The sequence below is a fragment of the Limulus polyphemus genome, unplaced genomic scaffold, assembly GCF_000517525.1.
Source record: "Limulus polyphemus unplaced genomic scaffold, Limulus_polyphemus-2.1.2 Scaffold3434, whole genome shotgun sequence".
Lineage (NCBI taxonomy): Eukaryota > Metazoa > Arthropoda > Merostomata > Xiphosura > Limulidae > Limulus > Limulus polyphemus.
The window spans coordinates 39,163-56,508 of NW_013669044.1; the positions used below are offsets into that span (position 1 = coordinate 39,163).

At 33.1% G+C, this 17,346-nt stretch overlaps 1 protein-coding gene across 1 annotated transcript in view; it reads right to left on the reverse strand.

The window, feature by feature from the left end:
• Positions 1 to 17,346, reverse strand: part of LOC106469342 (actin-binding LIM protein 1-like) — a 79,767-nt gene that overhangs the window by 31,801 nt on the left and 30,620 nt on the right. Inside the window, exons 2-6 of the mRNA XM_022397840.1 lie at positions 16,355 to 16,450; positions 10,725 to 10,908; positions 8,541 to 8,701; positions 5,403 to 5,529; positions 4,577 to 4,670 (exon numbers count right to left, since the gene is read on the reverse strand). Coding sequence (XP_022253548.1) covers positions 4,577 to 4,670; positions 5,403 to 5,529; positions 8,541 to 8,701; positions 10,725 to 10,908; positions 16,355 to 16,450 — 662 coding nt within the window. The remainder of the gene's footprint in view (positions 1 to 4,576; positions 4,671 to 5,402; positions 5,530 to 8,540; positions 8,702 to 10,724; positions 10,909 to 16,354; positions 16,451 to 17,346) is intronic.

Sequence of the window (17,346 nt, forward strand, 5' to 3'; positions counted from 1 at the left end):
AACTAGTCCTCACAGTGACGTCCAGTGGGCAATTTGACCAGGCTGCTAAGGGCATAGAAAAGAGAAATTTGATTAGATGTGACTCACAGAAGATACCTCGTGTTCAAAGAGAGCCCAGATTAAAGTATTGTTTAGTACCTCTAAAGGTATAAGTGGAGACAACAAAACCTTTAAGGCCCTCACTGAACATGACCAAGATCGAAATCTGATTGGGCATAAAGAGACAAGAATTGAACCTCATTCCTGTCTGACAGAGTGTTGGGTAAGAAGAATTGGTCTGAGGATGTAGAGAGAATGAGAGAGTGGTCTGTAGAGAAGCACACAAATCACCCAACCAGTGATGTCCATAGGTCAGCAGCCATGAAAAATAAACTTGCAGGTAAAGGGGATACATAGCATATAAGAGTCAGGTCACAAACAGGTGTAGAGAAAGAACACAACCTGAATCTACCCGTTAGGTAATTGGAATGGTCATTTGGGACTAATTACCCAAAACAATGTGAGGGATCTGGAGAGTACTGGGGACTCAAAAATATGTAGCTGCAATAATCGAATGGTAGTTGATAAGGATACTGTAAAGAATGCCAACTCTGGAAGATGCAAAAAATCTCTGTCAAAGAGCCAAGTCAAAAAATGAGTTATGGTTGACACCACTGATTGAAAAGGGTTTAACCTCCTCTCAATACAACATTGCCAATATGCATGCCATTACCTTTGAGAAAAGTGACTTTTGGACTAAGCAGAAACCAGGCCAGATACATGTCAACCTTAGAAATTAAGCCCTAATGCCATCTGAAAGACAGCATAACCTGTATGCTAGAAGCTTGAGCTTCTGGATAGCCCAGGTTTACCATATCTGATCATGGCTGCCTCCAAAGAGAGAGAGCTTAAAAAGAAGTGGAAGAGTTGGACACATCAGGAGGGACTGTGGAAACAGAAACCCTGGGTGTAGCTGCTAGACTGGTGCAATCAACAGGATCTGACAATGGGTTGGAACAAATTATATTTCATACCCTGGGTAACATATGAAGTGGAGAGAAGGTTGAGAGTGGTAATCTCATCCTGTTCAGATGGAAAGCATCTATTGTTAAGGCCCAAAGAGGATGTACTGGAGACCAGATTGGCAGTAGTTGGATGATCCAGTGAGAGGCCAACCTACCAATTAGAGTTGGAAAATGAAAGGCAATCCGACTGAACCTCGCAATGCAACATTTATTCTGTTGCAAGAATCTGTTTGGATTGAGACAATGGGCCTACTACCACAGGCATCACCTGTGGAACAGGGGTGATAAGACTAGTTCCGAGAAAGGAGGTCCAAAATACTAAGGAAACTGAGAAAACCAGGAAATAGATGTGTACAATCACTGGTCATTTAAAGACCAATAAAAAGATAGCTTGAGTTCTTGTCCCAAAGGCACAAAGGATTTCAGTGATGCTCATGTTCCCAGAAGAACCATCCATGCAGTGGGAGAAGGAAAGGTGAATAATAGTGTAGCATCCTATTCTATAACATTGAGCAGGATGGGAGACAGCTGAGCCCACCTGAGAGATGAGATGAAAAATAAAAAAAAACAGACTGATGACAAATTGAACTTGAGCAAGAATAGGTGTCGTGGTCCCAAAAGAGAAGCCTGCCTGGGTTGTATTTGAAATTAAAATCAGGATGTGATGGTCTAACAATTCACAATATGTTGACAGCAGTAACCAGTCATCCATGGAATGATGTGTGCACAGTACAATGCAATGGTGGGAACAAGAAACCTCGTACGACACAGCAGAACCCATGTGAAAATTATGTGAGACCGAAGGAAAAAAACCCAGAGGTGCAGTACCTGACCCTTGTGCACCAGAAACACCAATAGTGGTGGAACTCCACTGCTAAGGCAAAGTGCACATAGGAGCCAACTGCAATCAAGTTGGAAATATACAATCCCAGTGAAAAAAATCAACACAGATTGAGGAATGATTAACTTGTAAACCTTGGAGAATCTAGGCATTGATACAGACAAGGAAGATCGATGACTGGACACCAATTACCTGTCTTCATTGGCCCAACAATTAACAGGATTAAAAACTCTAAAGAACTAGTCCAACTCTCTCACTACTCCTAGACCAACCAGATAACCTTAGAATTAAGTTCCAAATCCAGATGAACTGCGAGAGACGGAAACTCTACAGGTTGAGTGGATAATAGTGGGAAAGATGTGAACTGAATGACCAATTGTGACCCAAGGACATGCAGAGCTTCTGGACCGATGGTTAAGATTACTACATGCCCAGATATTCTTGAAACCAAACCCTCACAGCTCCTGAAGGTATACAATAATTACTAATGCTGCTGATGGTCCAACTAATCTATTCTGAGTATCAATGCACCGAGGAGCTAATGTTGGGGATCGGGAATCACGCAAAGGGGTAGAACTATGACCCCCCTGTACGAGATGATGAAATTAAAGACTCCAACATCCACCGGGAAGAATGCAGAAGCCAAAAATTGAACCAACAATGGATCCAGCTCGTCCTCAATGAAACTGGTGATCCTGAAAGTCTTCTAACAAAGTGAAGTGAAAGGAAACAAAATGTTGAAGATGAATTATAAGTTCGTAGACTTACTCTGTCCCATCAGGGGACTTAGACCTATATAGATGATATATAAACTCTGCCATAGAACCCAAAATTCAAGGAGCAGATATTATTTGAGAATCGGAAAAATGCCTCTACCTAGTGGTGGTAGGCGAAATCACAAAGTTCCGACAATGTGTTGGATAAGGCCTAACTGTCCCTTCACGTAACTAAGAAGTAAACCTTCCAACATGGACCACAATTTCTGTGTATGGAGAAAAATAAATAAAAATTTGCTTCCAGACCTTTCAGTCATCAAGTAAGTTGCAGAAAACGCTGAAAACATCACACATTTGAAGAACCAGCAGAAGAAAAACAAATCAAAGGCAGCTTATCCCAAAGTGGCCTCCTTTTCGTTTTTCATGGGTCATTTAATGACTGTGGTAAAGTGAGTTGTTTTGTCAGAGCAGAGCAACTGCAGGCCATCTGCCACATACACCCTATGGAATCGAACCCTGATGCTACGAGTCCATAAACTTATGACTGACCCACATGGGGACTGAAAATCTAACAGACTAAAAGAAGGCACAGGAAAAAGGGAATATAAAGTCACCTTCAAATGCAGCCTCAGAGCCCCCTCAGAGGGCCACCAAAAAATCTGAATATATGTCTCCATCTCACTACGAATAAGATTACTGACAGTCTGAACTGAGAGTGACTCCCCCACAATTCTCATACTAAGATTTTTTTAATTTTTCCTTAAAAAATTAAGAATTTAAAACTTGATCTATTAACTATGTTTTGATGTCAAGTTTATTTGTATACATTGATAATAACTTAGTTTAATTAAATATTGAATGTAACTCTATAAAAGGTTGTGACATGCACACTTTGACCTACCTGACATGAAAGGGTTAAGACAAAAATATTTATGCAACATGTCATTCAGAAGATTTAACTAAAACCTGCAAAATTCTCTGACTTATTATAAGAAAGATATTTTCCCAGTCACGAGGCCAAAAAGTAAGTTATAAAAGTTATACTTCCAACACATGAAGTAGAATAGCGAAATAAAATAAAACACATAAGAAGACTAAAAACTGAAAGAAACGTTAAGGAAGAGACTAATGGCTTTTGTATTTGATAAAAAATGCAAACAACATAAAGGCAGACATGAAAAAAAAATGAGAACTAACAGAAGGATTTACAAATGATCATTTTAACAATTCAGATACTATAGTATAATTGTCTTTCTGCAGATTAAAATAAATAAAATAACATGCACTGTAACACCTCCCTTGTGAATAACACACAGAGCAATGTGTTAACTTTTAACATTTACCCTACGTATAACACAACAACATGTTAACTTGTATTAATTTGTTGTAGCATGTTGTTGCAATATACTTTTTACAAGGTTAGCATTAGAATGATGTTGCAAGGTGATCTGTAGCTTTGGCAGAGTGTTCTCCATAAGGTTGGTGTTGTTGTAAATGCTGTCTACAAGATTGATGACATAACTTGTTGTTGCATGGTTCTATCCACAAAGTTGGTGATGTAGCATGTTGTTGTAAGTGTGGTCCTCAATATAATACTAGCTAGCACATTATTCCAAATGTTAGGGTAGATAATACAAGTTATGTTGTTGTTGCAGGTGCTATTCACTATTTCCCTTATGTAGGGCACCTTGTGACAACCTGCTACAATAATAGCAATGTGCTATAACAGCAAGTATACGGAAAGCACCTTGCAACAATGTGCTAACTTATACTAACCTTGTAGAAATCATTTTGCAACAATGTGCTATAACAGCAACCTTATTCAAAAACACCTTGCAACAATATGCTAACTTATACTAACCTCGTGGGGAGCACCTTACTACAACATGCAACAACACCAACCTTATGGAAAGCACCTTGCAACAGCTACAACACCATTCTTGTGCAGAGCACCTGTGGACTGCACTTAAAAAGCATTCCTTATAAATAACATATATACAAGCAATTATGCTCACCTGTAATACTTTCCCTGTGACATAAAAATCACACTGCATGCACTTGACACCAAAAAGCTTCTGATAGTGTTTTTCACAATACGGCAAGCCATCTCTGTAACATAAGTTTAAAAAATATGTTCACATTTAATGAGTAACATCAGAAAGCTAACAATTAATGTTCTCTTATTGAAACAAACTTGAATGTTAGCAAAACCAAACTTTCACTTGTTTGATCTACCTTCAAGATCCTAATTTATTGACTATTTTCTTTGATGTGTTTATACGTGGTGTAACTTGGTATAATGCCGAAAAAGATAATGCACAGGAGGGTAGAGGGATACATAAACATACAAGTTATGAATGTATATAAGCTAGTGTACAGTCCAATATATTATTTTTAAGTTGATTTTTTAAATAATATGCCTTTTTAACTTTCATAAAGCAAAGCTATACTAAAGTAATAGGTCTTGAAACTGTGCTGAAATTCAAAATATCCAATAATCCTTTAAGTTTTGCAGAGCAAACTAAAGCATAATAATCATAATAAATAAGACATTACAATGACCTATAACACCATCCCCCCAGAAGCTATTTTATTAGTGTCAAATATTTCATCATATCAGCTTCATCAGGAAGCACAAGTGATGTTTTTTTCAAGTTCCTGACAAAGTTTTCAAGACAAGATATCAGATTTAAATTAAATGTTTTCTGGAACAATAGGTTAATTTTTTGTTTTATTAATTCAGAATATTATAAACTTTTGATTTCAAAAAATTGCCCAAATTTCCAATCTCTTTCAAGGCCACTTTAATGGGGGTTTCTTCTTTTGATGTCATGCACTTACTTTCCCATGTATTCTCCATGTAAAACAGTACCACAAGTAGTACACTTGAAACACCAAACATGCCAGGGTTTCTCCAAAGCAATAAGGGCTTGCCCTTCTTTTAGTTCCTGGTCACATCCTGCACAAGCTGTAATTAAACAAGATAATCAGTTAAAAAGGAACATTTTTGACACATTCTTAGTGCAGCTCTGAAGGTTACTTTATATTCAATCTGACACAGAGATATTATAAAGTGAATATAAATCCTACAAGTTTTCAATTAAGAATGAATCAAACAACTTATATCACACGTAGCTACAAAATAAGTTTGCTACAAGTACCTGAAGTGCCATACAAAAATAAAACATTTGCACAACTTTTTAAACTCTGCACATTTATAAACAAAGCCAAAAACTAAAGTCAGAAGAAAACCATTTGCAAGATTATTTTGGGTTTGTTACTGCAATAAATATTTATTAATTGAAAAATAAAAGGGTCTGTTTAAACATCACAATGTGAGCAGGGATTTTAGTAACAATATAGCACATGTTCAACACATTCACAACAATAATTATAAATGTTGTTTCAAAAGTATTTTAGGCAGTGTAGACATGGTAGAGCTTGGGAGTTAATGGTCTGCACCCGTCTTTTTCTAGACTGGGCCAACATTTGTTTCTGTACTAAGGCCTTCTTCAGGTATTAAAAAAAACAAAAACAACGTCCATAGAGAAACCAAAATGTCATTCAATTCTAGAAACAAGCAGGAGCAGTCTCTTAAGATCCAAGACTATATCAGTAATTTTAAACTAACAACACTTCACACTATCACATTCACAACAACACTTATGAACAAATAAAACTATGCAAATGTTTAATGATCATTAATTTTCCAGTCATTTTTCTAAACAAAACCTCACTGCATAATTACCAAAAAGGGTTTTGAGATACCTAACACATAAGTCCAGTTTTAAAACTACACATGATTAGGATACTATTAATCATGGTATCTTCCCTGTGTTTCTCTACAACTCATGTTAATTACATCATATGTTGTAATCTAACCACTACATATTACAGCTTACAAAATGAAAAAAAAACACACCAGATTTGGTTGAAAAGCTGAAATATACTAAAAACTTTACTGCACCATAAAATAATCAAAGTAGTCACCAGTACAACTACTGATCTCCCAGGATTATATATATTTTTTTTGGGTGTGTTGATAAATATGATGTCTGTATGTGTGTGTGTGTTACATAATTACGTTTTATTTTGCACAGAAACCAAATCTCAACTTTTCTGACTTTTTAAACCCAACATCAATAGGGTTCTTTCATATCCCTAAAGGAAACCATCTGTGAATTTTGTTTAGACTCTGATGTTTAGACTCAGAAAGTAAATGTATACAGATATATAATAAGATTCAGTGTCAGTTACACCAACTTCTAATTGGTACCAAAAGAACCATCTCTGTCTTGAAGTTTGCACAGAGGTATAATTTTTCACCACACCTCTTTTCCCAAAAAACCCTTCTCCTAAATTGCTCGACTCGTCAACTTTTTAATGGTTCCAAACAAATTGTCTCGGCCCCGATGTTTGCACGAGGGTAAAGCTTTTCATCCAATCCCTTAGGGAAGCCAGGTATTTTCTATAAAAACTTCTAGGGGGATTTCTCAAATGGGACATGAATTTACATTAGAGCACATAAATAAGCAGGCCTACTAGTTATCATTCATAACTTAGTTAAAGAAATTAAACTTGCATTATAGCAGTAATGATCATTAAACTTGAAAAAGTTCAAAATGGTAGTTCAAGCATTAAATTTGTACTATAGTGGCCCTGTAAATGTGAGCCTCAGGCCCAAGGATTTGCTATTAGATGTATATAGATGAAGAGACAATGTCATTCCTACAATGCTCCCCAAACCTTTTTGGCCAGGAAGGGGGTAAAAAATTGGTCTATAAACAAACTTAGACAAGATACTACATTCCTCCAAGTCCGTGAGTTCAATGGAAAATATTTCTTATGATCAAAGTCCATCCTAGCTAGGCTATCAAGACTTGATATACCTTGAAACTTCAATCTTTGTCTATGGGCTTGTGTTACTTAACATTAGTCATATACTGCATATTGAAATGATACTCTGAATAGATGCCTAGAATAAACTTTAAAATATCATTTTTATTACGTGGATAGTTTAGACAGTATGTTTGTTAATAAGATGTTGATTTCAAACACATCATAATATTATAATTAATGATGACAGAAACTTTTCAATTCTCTTAAAAACATTTACATACAACATTGTGAGAAAACCTCAAGCAGGAAATTGTAATTAATGAGTTGTAAGAAGTACTGATAACACTGCTGTTCATAATACTTTAAACTGCTATACTGTAAATCTCTCACTGCCTTTCAACTTCCACATACAAAACAAAAACCACACCCAGAAACTGTGACAGAAACTGGTCACCTGATTAAGATTAAAACCTAACAGCCAAATAAAACAATCCAGGGTTCCTACACTTCCAAATGAAAGATTTTTCAGGAACTTCCAGGAAAATAACTGGAAAAGTTTCAGAAACTTCTCTGTTAAAATGTAGTGTGAGTGAATATAACACTAGAACCATAAAATCAAATTTTATTCAAATGTAATGAAATCAAACACACTAAACTTCAGTTGACATTTTGCCTTCTTTAGACTCACATTCAGACCATTACAATAACAGTAAGTTCTACAGCAGGACTGTTCCAGACGACTTACAGGTTACAGTTAAGGACATGCAGTTTTGAATTTAAATCTCCACTATGTGTATGAAGTATACGAGTACTCTAAACTTGAAAGTCTAACAAATATGTTTATAGAAAAACTGAATATTTTTTTCAATCAAAGACAAGACTATATCATACAGACCAAACCAGTCACACAAACTGATTACAAATAAAATGATGTACAGATGTCTACCTTTCAATCAAAGACAAGACTACAGTGGACATGCCACTTTATCCACCTACAATAGGAAAAATCCTAAATATACATGTAAAGTTCCTTAAATTATAAGAAGATGCTACAATATATTAGAGATATTAGACAAACTTAATATTTGGTTATTGATATAAATACAAGTTTTAAACACATGTTCCTTTATCATTACTCACTTTGGCCACTTTCAACAGATGATTCTATGCCTTCTTCTTGTTGCTCTTCTTGAATACCATCATCATGAGCTTGTGTCATCACTTCTGGAATCTGCAGACACTTAGTACACAAGTACTCCTTTCCTGTGAAAGTGACCTTTTCACCAGTCGGGAATGGTTGTCTGGACAAAGCAGCAAACAAAACACACTGAAGAACATGTTTCATTTTATCATGTATAAGTTATAATTTCTTACTTGCAGACATAACTGATTTCCTATATTTTCACAGAATACATTTTAGAAAACGTTTTTTTTCACAAATTATTTGCCATAAATAATCTGCTGCATCTCAGTATATTTTCACAAAAACAGAAACATGAATGATCAGTGTTTCTGTTGAGCATTTCTGTTTGAATGACAAATTAAGCAAACTTTTGTTCTTTAAGGGTAATTGTAAAAAACAATAACCACCAGTAGAACAGATAATCTCCCCAACCCACAGCTTAGTTGTTGTTGTTTTGGTGTGTGTGTGTGTGTGTGTGTGTGTGTGTATTTAGTAGTTTCGTTTTGCACAGAAATTTATATTTTTTGAAATGGTGATCTTGACCTATGACTTTTTAACTCCAAAATAAATAATGTTCATCTCCATCCCTATGGGAAAAAGAGTTGTGAAATTTAACTAAAACCTGTTGTTTAGAGCTCTATTTATTGTGCAAAAAGAAGATTACTAGAGACGGATGGACAACTTCATCACTGTATCGTCCCAAACCTTTCCAGTTGAATATGGATAGAAAAAATCACAAACTCATTACTGAATCTTCTAAAGTATAGAATATATGATATATAAAAGTATTTATTCCAAAACAAATAATTTTAATTTTATATAAAAACTATAGGAAAACACTTTGTTTAAACAAACATTTTTAACTTGTGGCAGTGAACATGTAAAATTACGACACATTTACACTTTACTTTATATACTACCAAAAACTTTATTTCTATCATTCATCATAAAATGAACAATATTTAGCTCAGTAAGAACAACATTAACGTAACACAGCTGAAAACAACTGATGACTTTGATCTTAAATGTAAGCCACTCATTTATCTAGTCCTACTTCCTTCCAATGTATTCTTTTAATCTAGTCATACTTCCTTCCAGTGTATTCTTTTAATCTAGTCCTACTTCCTTCCAATGTATTCTTTTAATCTAGTCCTACTTCCTTCCAATGTATTCTTTTAATCTAGTCATACTTCCTTCCAGTGTATTCTTTTAATCTAGTCATACTTCCTTCCAGTGTATTCTTTTAATCTAGTCATACTTCCTTCCAGTGTATTCTTTTAATCTAGTCATACTTCCTTCCAGTGTATTCTTTTAATCTAGTCATACTTCCTTCCAATGTATTATTTTAAGAAAGTTCATTATCAATATATCACAGCAATTTTCTGGCAAATAGTGCATACAGAAAAAAACAAAAAACTTAAATTATTTCATGATAAAAAAGCCAAGATTCCATTTTTTTTGTCTTTTTGATTCCATACTCTAAATCTTTAACATTTTCTAAGTAATTTCTGTTCATATAATTACAGCTGCTATGATAAGCTCTCAAGCTTTTGGCTATTTTTATGTAATTTTTATAATTACTTTGTAATGATCCATCTTATGTCAAATAATTCCAATTTTCTTGCTCAGTTAAACCAAACTTACTGTTGTAAAACAGATATGATCTACTTTAAATACTATCTTAGGACATACTTTTCCATAACTGTTGCCATCTTAGTAGCTTATGCAAAGTTAAATAATAATATTAAGTGTATGATATTCTAAAGTCTTTTCTATAGATTTACTTCCTTCTAAATACATAATCAGGTAGTTAGGCTTAGGAAATTCTCTACATTCAGTAATGTACCATCTCACTGTTTTACTTTTAACAGCATGAACATCATTAATCTCTCTTTATGACATAGGTGCACACAGTAACTAAACATAGCAATACAACACATTATAACATCAAATCAAATACATGTGGCATGTTTGTGTTAAGTTAGCTAGACTTTCTGGCTGAACAAATACCTCCACTGTGAAGCTGATAAAAAACATTTGACTCTGTTCAAATAACCTAATATATGCAGAGTTGAACTACGTATAACTTAACATAAGATAACATCACCCGAAAAGCATCAAACAGTGGGATCAGAACCTACCTGCATCTACCACAGATGAAACAGTTCTGATGATAAGTGTTCCCAAGTGCTGAAACTACCTCTCCTTCAACATAGTCCCCACATGCTGCACATTTAGTCCCAAAGTTCTTGTGATAGTCTTTAGTACAGTAGTAGGTGTCATCTTTCACAAAAAAACCACCCGAAGCCAGTGATGTAGAACACACTATTGTTATGAAGTAGAGAATCATGAGAAACACCCAAGAAAGTAGTTTAACATCCTTTAACAACAATACTAACATTTGGTACGTACTCAGTGCTTTGTTATAACTTGTAAATTAACCAAACAATCATGAACTTCATACATGTGAACCAAGCCAATGAAGTTAATGAAGCACTGAGCTGTCTTAAAACATGCTGTAATGAAGACAAGAAATAATCACAAAGTATGACTTTATGGTAAATCTACCAACAGTAATTACTTTAAACATTACACATAAGGTGTTAGTGAATGTACAAGACATACTGACATAACACACAGGAAACAATTACCACTACAGTTTGAAAGAGACAGTGACATCACAACCTATTAAAAACAAGTACCATAAACATCCAAAAGACAGACTGACACCATAACCAATAACAATTACCATTAAGTGTTGAAAAGAAATTGATATCACACCCAAAATGAAGCGATCGCCATTAAATGTTGAAAAGACACACTGATACTACAACCATAGGAAATAATTACCACTACACACAAAATATATCACTGTACATTTCAAGTGTATAAATACACAGAAATTACTATTAACATACAACAACTGAACTTTCAACTTTAAAAAAAAAAGTAAAAAAAAATACTTAAACCAGAATTCTTATTGTTAGTAATTTTGCAGAATTTAAACCATATTTTAGTTCTGTATTCAGTAGAATCATTGACATTCTTGAACAAAATATTCATTTTCATAAATCAAACTGTAATTCAAACAAAGCCAATTTTTTTTTAAAAACAAATCAATTTAAACATAGTTATGTGCATCAATGTTTACAAACATTTAAGTTTGTTAACATTTCTCTACATCAAGAATAAAGTATAACCACCATACTTTGTGGGCAACCCCTGCAACTACTGTGATTGGACCCCTAAAATCCACAGCTTTACTGAAAAGTAGCTCTTTTTCTGTGTCTAAGATGAGAGAGCAGCAAAGTAACACTCAAAGAAACAACACAATTGTTTGTCAGTAGATGTAAACCTTTTGGGATGACACGTACATAAAACTGCTGACCTATAGTGAGGTAAGCTTATACCATCTGTGACACAATTTACTGTAGCAGGAACATACACTACAGAAATACAGCAAGTTCATCTGTTATCAAAGCACAATGTTATCCTTCACTAATACACAGAGACGGAGGAAATATCTCTGAAACACAACATATATTTTGTAATACTTTCAGGTAAAATTTTAAAATATATATATATATTTTTTTAAGTTCAACAGTTTTGGTCATTGTACATGTTAGTGATCACTTATTAGTTTTGAAATTCTGATGAAGGAAATGATTCAGCACTTAAATCTACACCTATAATATTCATTTTAAAATCATTATTTCCCAGTAGTCTTCATATACATACATGATTACCCTATCCATTTCTTCAATCTGCCTCACATTCCTTTGTTCTCCCTTGTAGGATTTCTTGTATTGAACAATTCATTACATGATGTTACTTATAAACACCTGTTGAACTATGTGGCTCCAATTATTTTTCTCTAAAAACTAATCCAGTTCTCAAAACTCTCAGTGTACTATTTGCTGCATAGTTACATATCATATACAGTTACTTTATATCGTCACATGTTTAAAAGTTTATCTCCATTTCACTGATCTTCTCTTCATAATCTTCTATTCACCTCTGAATAGTCTTACAATATAGATACCTGTATATCTTCTATTTACTTATAAATATCCTTACAGATATTGTACATCTTCCATTTACCTAGAAATATCCTAACAATACAGATATTGTAAACCTTCCATTTACCTATAAATATCTTTACAATACAGATATTGTATATCTTCCATTTACTTATGAATATCCTTACAGATATTGTACATCTTCCATTTACCTATAAATATCCTTACAATATAGATATTGTAAACCTTCCATTTACCTATAAATATCTTTACAATACAGATATTGTATATCTTCCATTTACTTTTGAATATCCTTACAGATATTGTATCTCTTCCATTTACCTCTAAATATCCTTACAATACAGATATTGTATCTCTTCCATTTACCTCTAAATATCCTTACAATACAGATATTGTATCTCTTCCATTTACCTCTAAATATCTTTACAATACAGATATTGTATCTCTTCCATTTACCTCTAAATATCCTTACAATACAGATATTGTATATCTTCCATTTATCTCTAAATATCCTTACAATACAGATATTGTATCTCTTCCATTTACCTATAAATATCCTTACAATACAGATATTGTATATCTTCCATTTACCTATAAGTATCCTTACAATACAGATATTGTATATCTTCCATTTACCTATAAGTATCCTTACAATACAGATATTGTATATCTTCCATTTACCTATAAGTATCCTTACAATACAGATATTGTATTGTTATGACAGTGGAAGTCATTCGATGCTGGGAGCATGCGTGCTAGAGTTTCTAGAAGGATCATGAGTATTCGATGAACTTCGCAAATGTCCGAGTGTTTGCCAGGCACCCTCTTTTTTTAGTATATAAGCCTGGCAAATGAAGCCAGCAATAGATAGATATGCAGATAGATTGCAGATAGAGATAATTGAGTCAAGCAAACAGTAGGCACTGTAAGTAAAGTGTGTGAATCACTGTGATTTATAGTGTGTGTTATAAAGTTTGTTAAGTTTAAAGTGACTGTGGAAATTCTGAGTATTACAAAGTTGTATCGAGAAAGAGTAAACTAGTTTTAATTAAAAAAGGACCTGTATCGCTGAAGTTCCTCAGAAAGAATTTATACCAGAAATTAACAAACAAGCAGATACACAACAGTATATCTTCCATTTACCTATAAATATCCTTACAGATATTGTATATATTCCATTTACCTATAAATATCCTTACAGATATGTATATATTCCATTTACCTATAAATATCCTTACAGATATTGTATATATTCCATTTACCTATAAATATCCTTACAGATATTGTATATATTCCATTTACCTATAAATATCCTTACAGATATGGTATATCTCCCATTTACCTATAAATATCCTTACAGATATTGCATATCTCCCATTTACCTCTGAAGAGTGAAGAAGCTTACACTTCCCACCCATGTATACCTTCTGTTTCACTCAAACAACCTAAAATATTACACAAATACTAAACTAAATTACACAATTGTTTTCCAAGCGCAAACTACATATCACATAGAAATAGTTTATCAAATTTCATGCAATTAGGCTAAGCATTTTAAGCATGAAAATACACCATACAGTAGCGACATAATGTCCCTCTGCCGGCCAGGAAAGGATTTTAACAAGACAGGTGCATGTTGTTTTTCAACATCTACTAAGTAAGAGAGCTCACAGATGTTGTAGAGTTTAAACTCTACATGTAGTTTTCCTTCATTTGATTTCTTCAAATATTTTAAGATCATAACATCCTTACATTCAGCATTTTTCATAAAACTTTTACTCCAACAGCCCAGCCTGGAATTATGACTGGCCAGGTGCAAGATTTTCAATCATCCCACCAGGTCTGTCTTCCTCTACATTTACCTAGGTAACACTTCTTATTCTTAGTAACAATGACTTAATACAAAGTGCTTTTTGTCACTCTACTGTATACAAATTGATAAGTGCCAGTGACAATAGCTCTACACAAAGTGCTCCTTGTCTCTCTACTATGTAGAAATAGTTATGTGCAAGTTATTGCTATTGACTTAATACAAAGTGTCTTTCAAAATGTGTAGTGCACAATGGGGGGATTTACACATTTTGATTAAAAGGTTCGAGAAAACCTCCAGATAGGTTCAAATAAAGTTTTTTTTTATAATTATCTGGAGTTTAAAGGTCGTTTTTCTCAAACTTTTTAATCAATATTAACACAAAGTGCTACTTGTCTCTCAACTATGTAGAAATGATTAGGTGCAAGTTCTTACTGCTAATGACAATAATTTACAGAATACTTAAATCTTCACCTTTAATTTTTACCTTATACATGTTAAGATTTGCTTTAAAAGTACAACGTATATACGGTTAGGCTCATCAAAAAATAACTCCACAAAAAACACAATTATCTGCTCAGTGGAACTGTAGACAAAGCTAAAGACTGTATATATCATACAATTAAATAAAATATAATCATACAAGGAAAGATATATATTATTAATAAACTCCAAACACAATCAAAAACACATATTTTTAACAAGTTTTGGGTTTAACATTACAATGTTAAACACTGTTGTGGTAGCACAAAGACAGACAATGGACAAGCTGCATTCTGTCTACCATGGGGAATAAAAGAAAACCTGGATCTTTTGCATTTTAAAGTCCATCAACTTATCAATGACTTGTAGAGGATGTGTTAAACATCAAAAGCTGGAGAAGCAGCAAGTAAAACTAATAAGCCTAATATTTGTGATGAAACCACTTTAGGATGGAAACAGTTTTTTTTTTAGAAAAATGTAATAAAAAAATATTGTCAGAGTGACTTTAATTAAGAATATCAGATATTTTTATGCTTACTTTACAACTAGAAAGATTTCATTTCTTTTAGCAGTGTGCTACTTTAAAATTATCCTCTTTGAGCAATTTCAAACACTAGAAATATCTAACTTTTCCATCAGCATATTCACTTAAAAAGCTTCTTTTTTATCTACTTAAAACTAAGATATCTAATTTCTTATAGCAGTGTGCAAGCTTTAAAAATATTTATTTCTCTTTCAAAACTAATAACAAATTTGATCCTCTTAAAGAGAAAAATATGTAGTATATGTAAAAGTTATCATACTCAAGTGAATTTTGCTAATAAAGGTTAGCAAGACATATAAATGTCCTGTATTACTCAAACATTTGAAAATGTGGGCTTTATGGTGAATATTTGCTATTAAGAACACCTAGTTTACAATTCATTAGATTATAATTTATTATCTTATCAATAATATCAAATAATAATATTCTGTTATTATAAAAGGACAAATATATTTCACAACTAAAAAAAGCCCTCCTACCATGTACAAGAAACTTCTGCTATGCAAAAATCACAAAAAAACAAAGCCTCAAAAAGTATCCAGAAAATTTTTAAACTGAAAGTAAGTTGTTTAGCACAATAAAAAAAAAGTTTAAACTTGAAGAAATAAACAGAATACAATAAGAAATGTCTTATCACCTCAGTGACATAGCATTATGTTTAAAAGGCAAATGTTACCCAAAATACAGTGTATGTTATCATGTCTGGAAGACAGAAACTTGTTTTAAAGAGCTACATGTATCAATTCTTATCAACTTGTGCATGCAGGTCAATTAGAAAAGTTTTGTCTCTACTGCTTACTTAATTTTCATTTACTGAATTGCAAGTAAAATAAAGTAAAAAGTAAGTCAGGGAGAAAGGGCTAATCAGTTTCTCAAATCATGATTAAAACTTACCTTTGCACTTGAAACAGTCTTCATGAAAATATTTATCCTGAACACGAAGAGCATTCCCAGAACATTTCTTCTTGCAGGCTTCACAGTTTATTTTTCCTAATGAAACAGAAAAACATGATTGAAATGGTGATTAAAGATCTATACAAAAACTTCTTGATTTTCAACTCCCTGAATTTCATCCTCACGATCCATCGAAGGAACTGATGCACAAAATATAGTTTTATATTAAGAAAAACATTTAATAGACTAAGCTTTTACAGTAATAATATATTCACTTTGTTATATAGATTTGTTGTTACTTTATTAATATTTTTACGCTTATACTGTGAGGTAAAAACGGTTGCTGCTATGATTTTGTCTGGTTTATGAGCTCATTGCTGTCCTAATTTAGGATTTTCTTTTCAATAAATTCTTGAAAATGTTAAAAAAAAAGAGAGAGAAAGGGGGCCCAGCAAGGATGCTTGCCCCGGGTCCTGTACTGGCTCTCAACATTCCTGTGTTTACAATAATAATATTGACTCTGTAGTATACAATGATATTTAATAAGCCAAAACATTTTCAGTAATACATGCTATATGCTTATTCTGCATTATACAACAAATATTTAATATGTTAATAGTTAATGTTTTAGTAATGTATTCACTCTGTTCTACAGTGTGTACAAAAACAAAACATTTCATAGAGTGAATATATTATTACTGTAACACTTAGCTGGTTCTACACTATATACAAAAAGACATGAGCTAAGTGTTACAGTAATAATATATCCACTCTGTCCTACACTATATACAAAAACATGAGCTAAGTGTTACAGTAATAATATATTCACCCTGTCCTACACTATATACAAAAAAAAACATTTCATAAGCTAAGTTTAACAGTAATAATATATTCACTCTGTCCTACACTATATACAAAAAAAAACATTTCATAAGCTAAGTGTTACTGTAATAATACTATTCCCTCTGTCCTACACTATATACAAAAAAAAA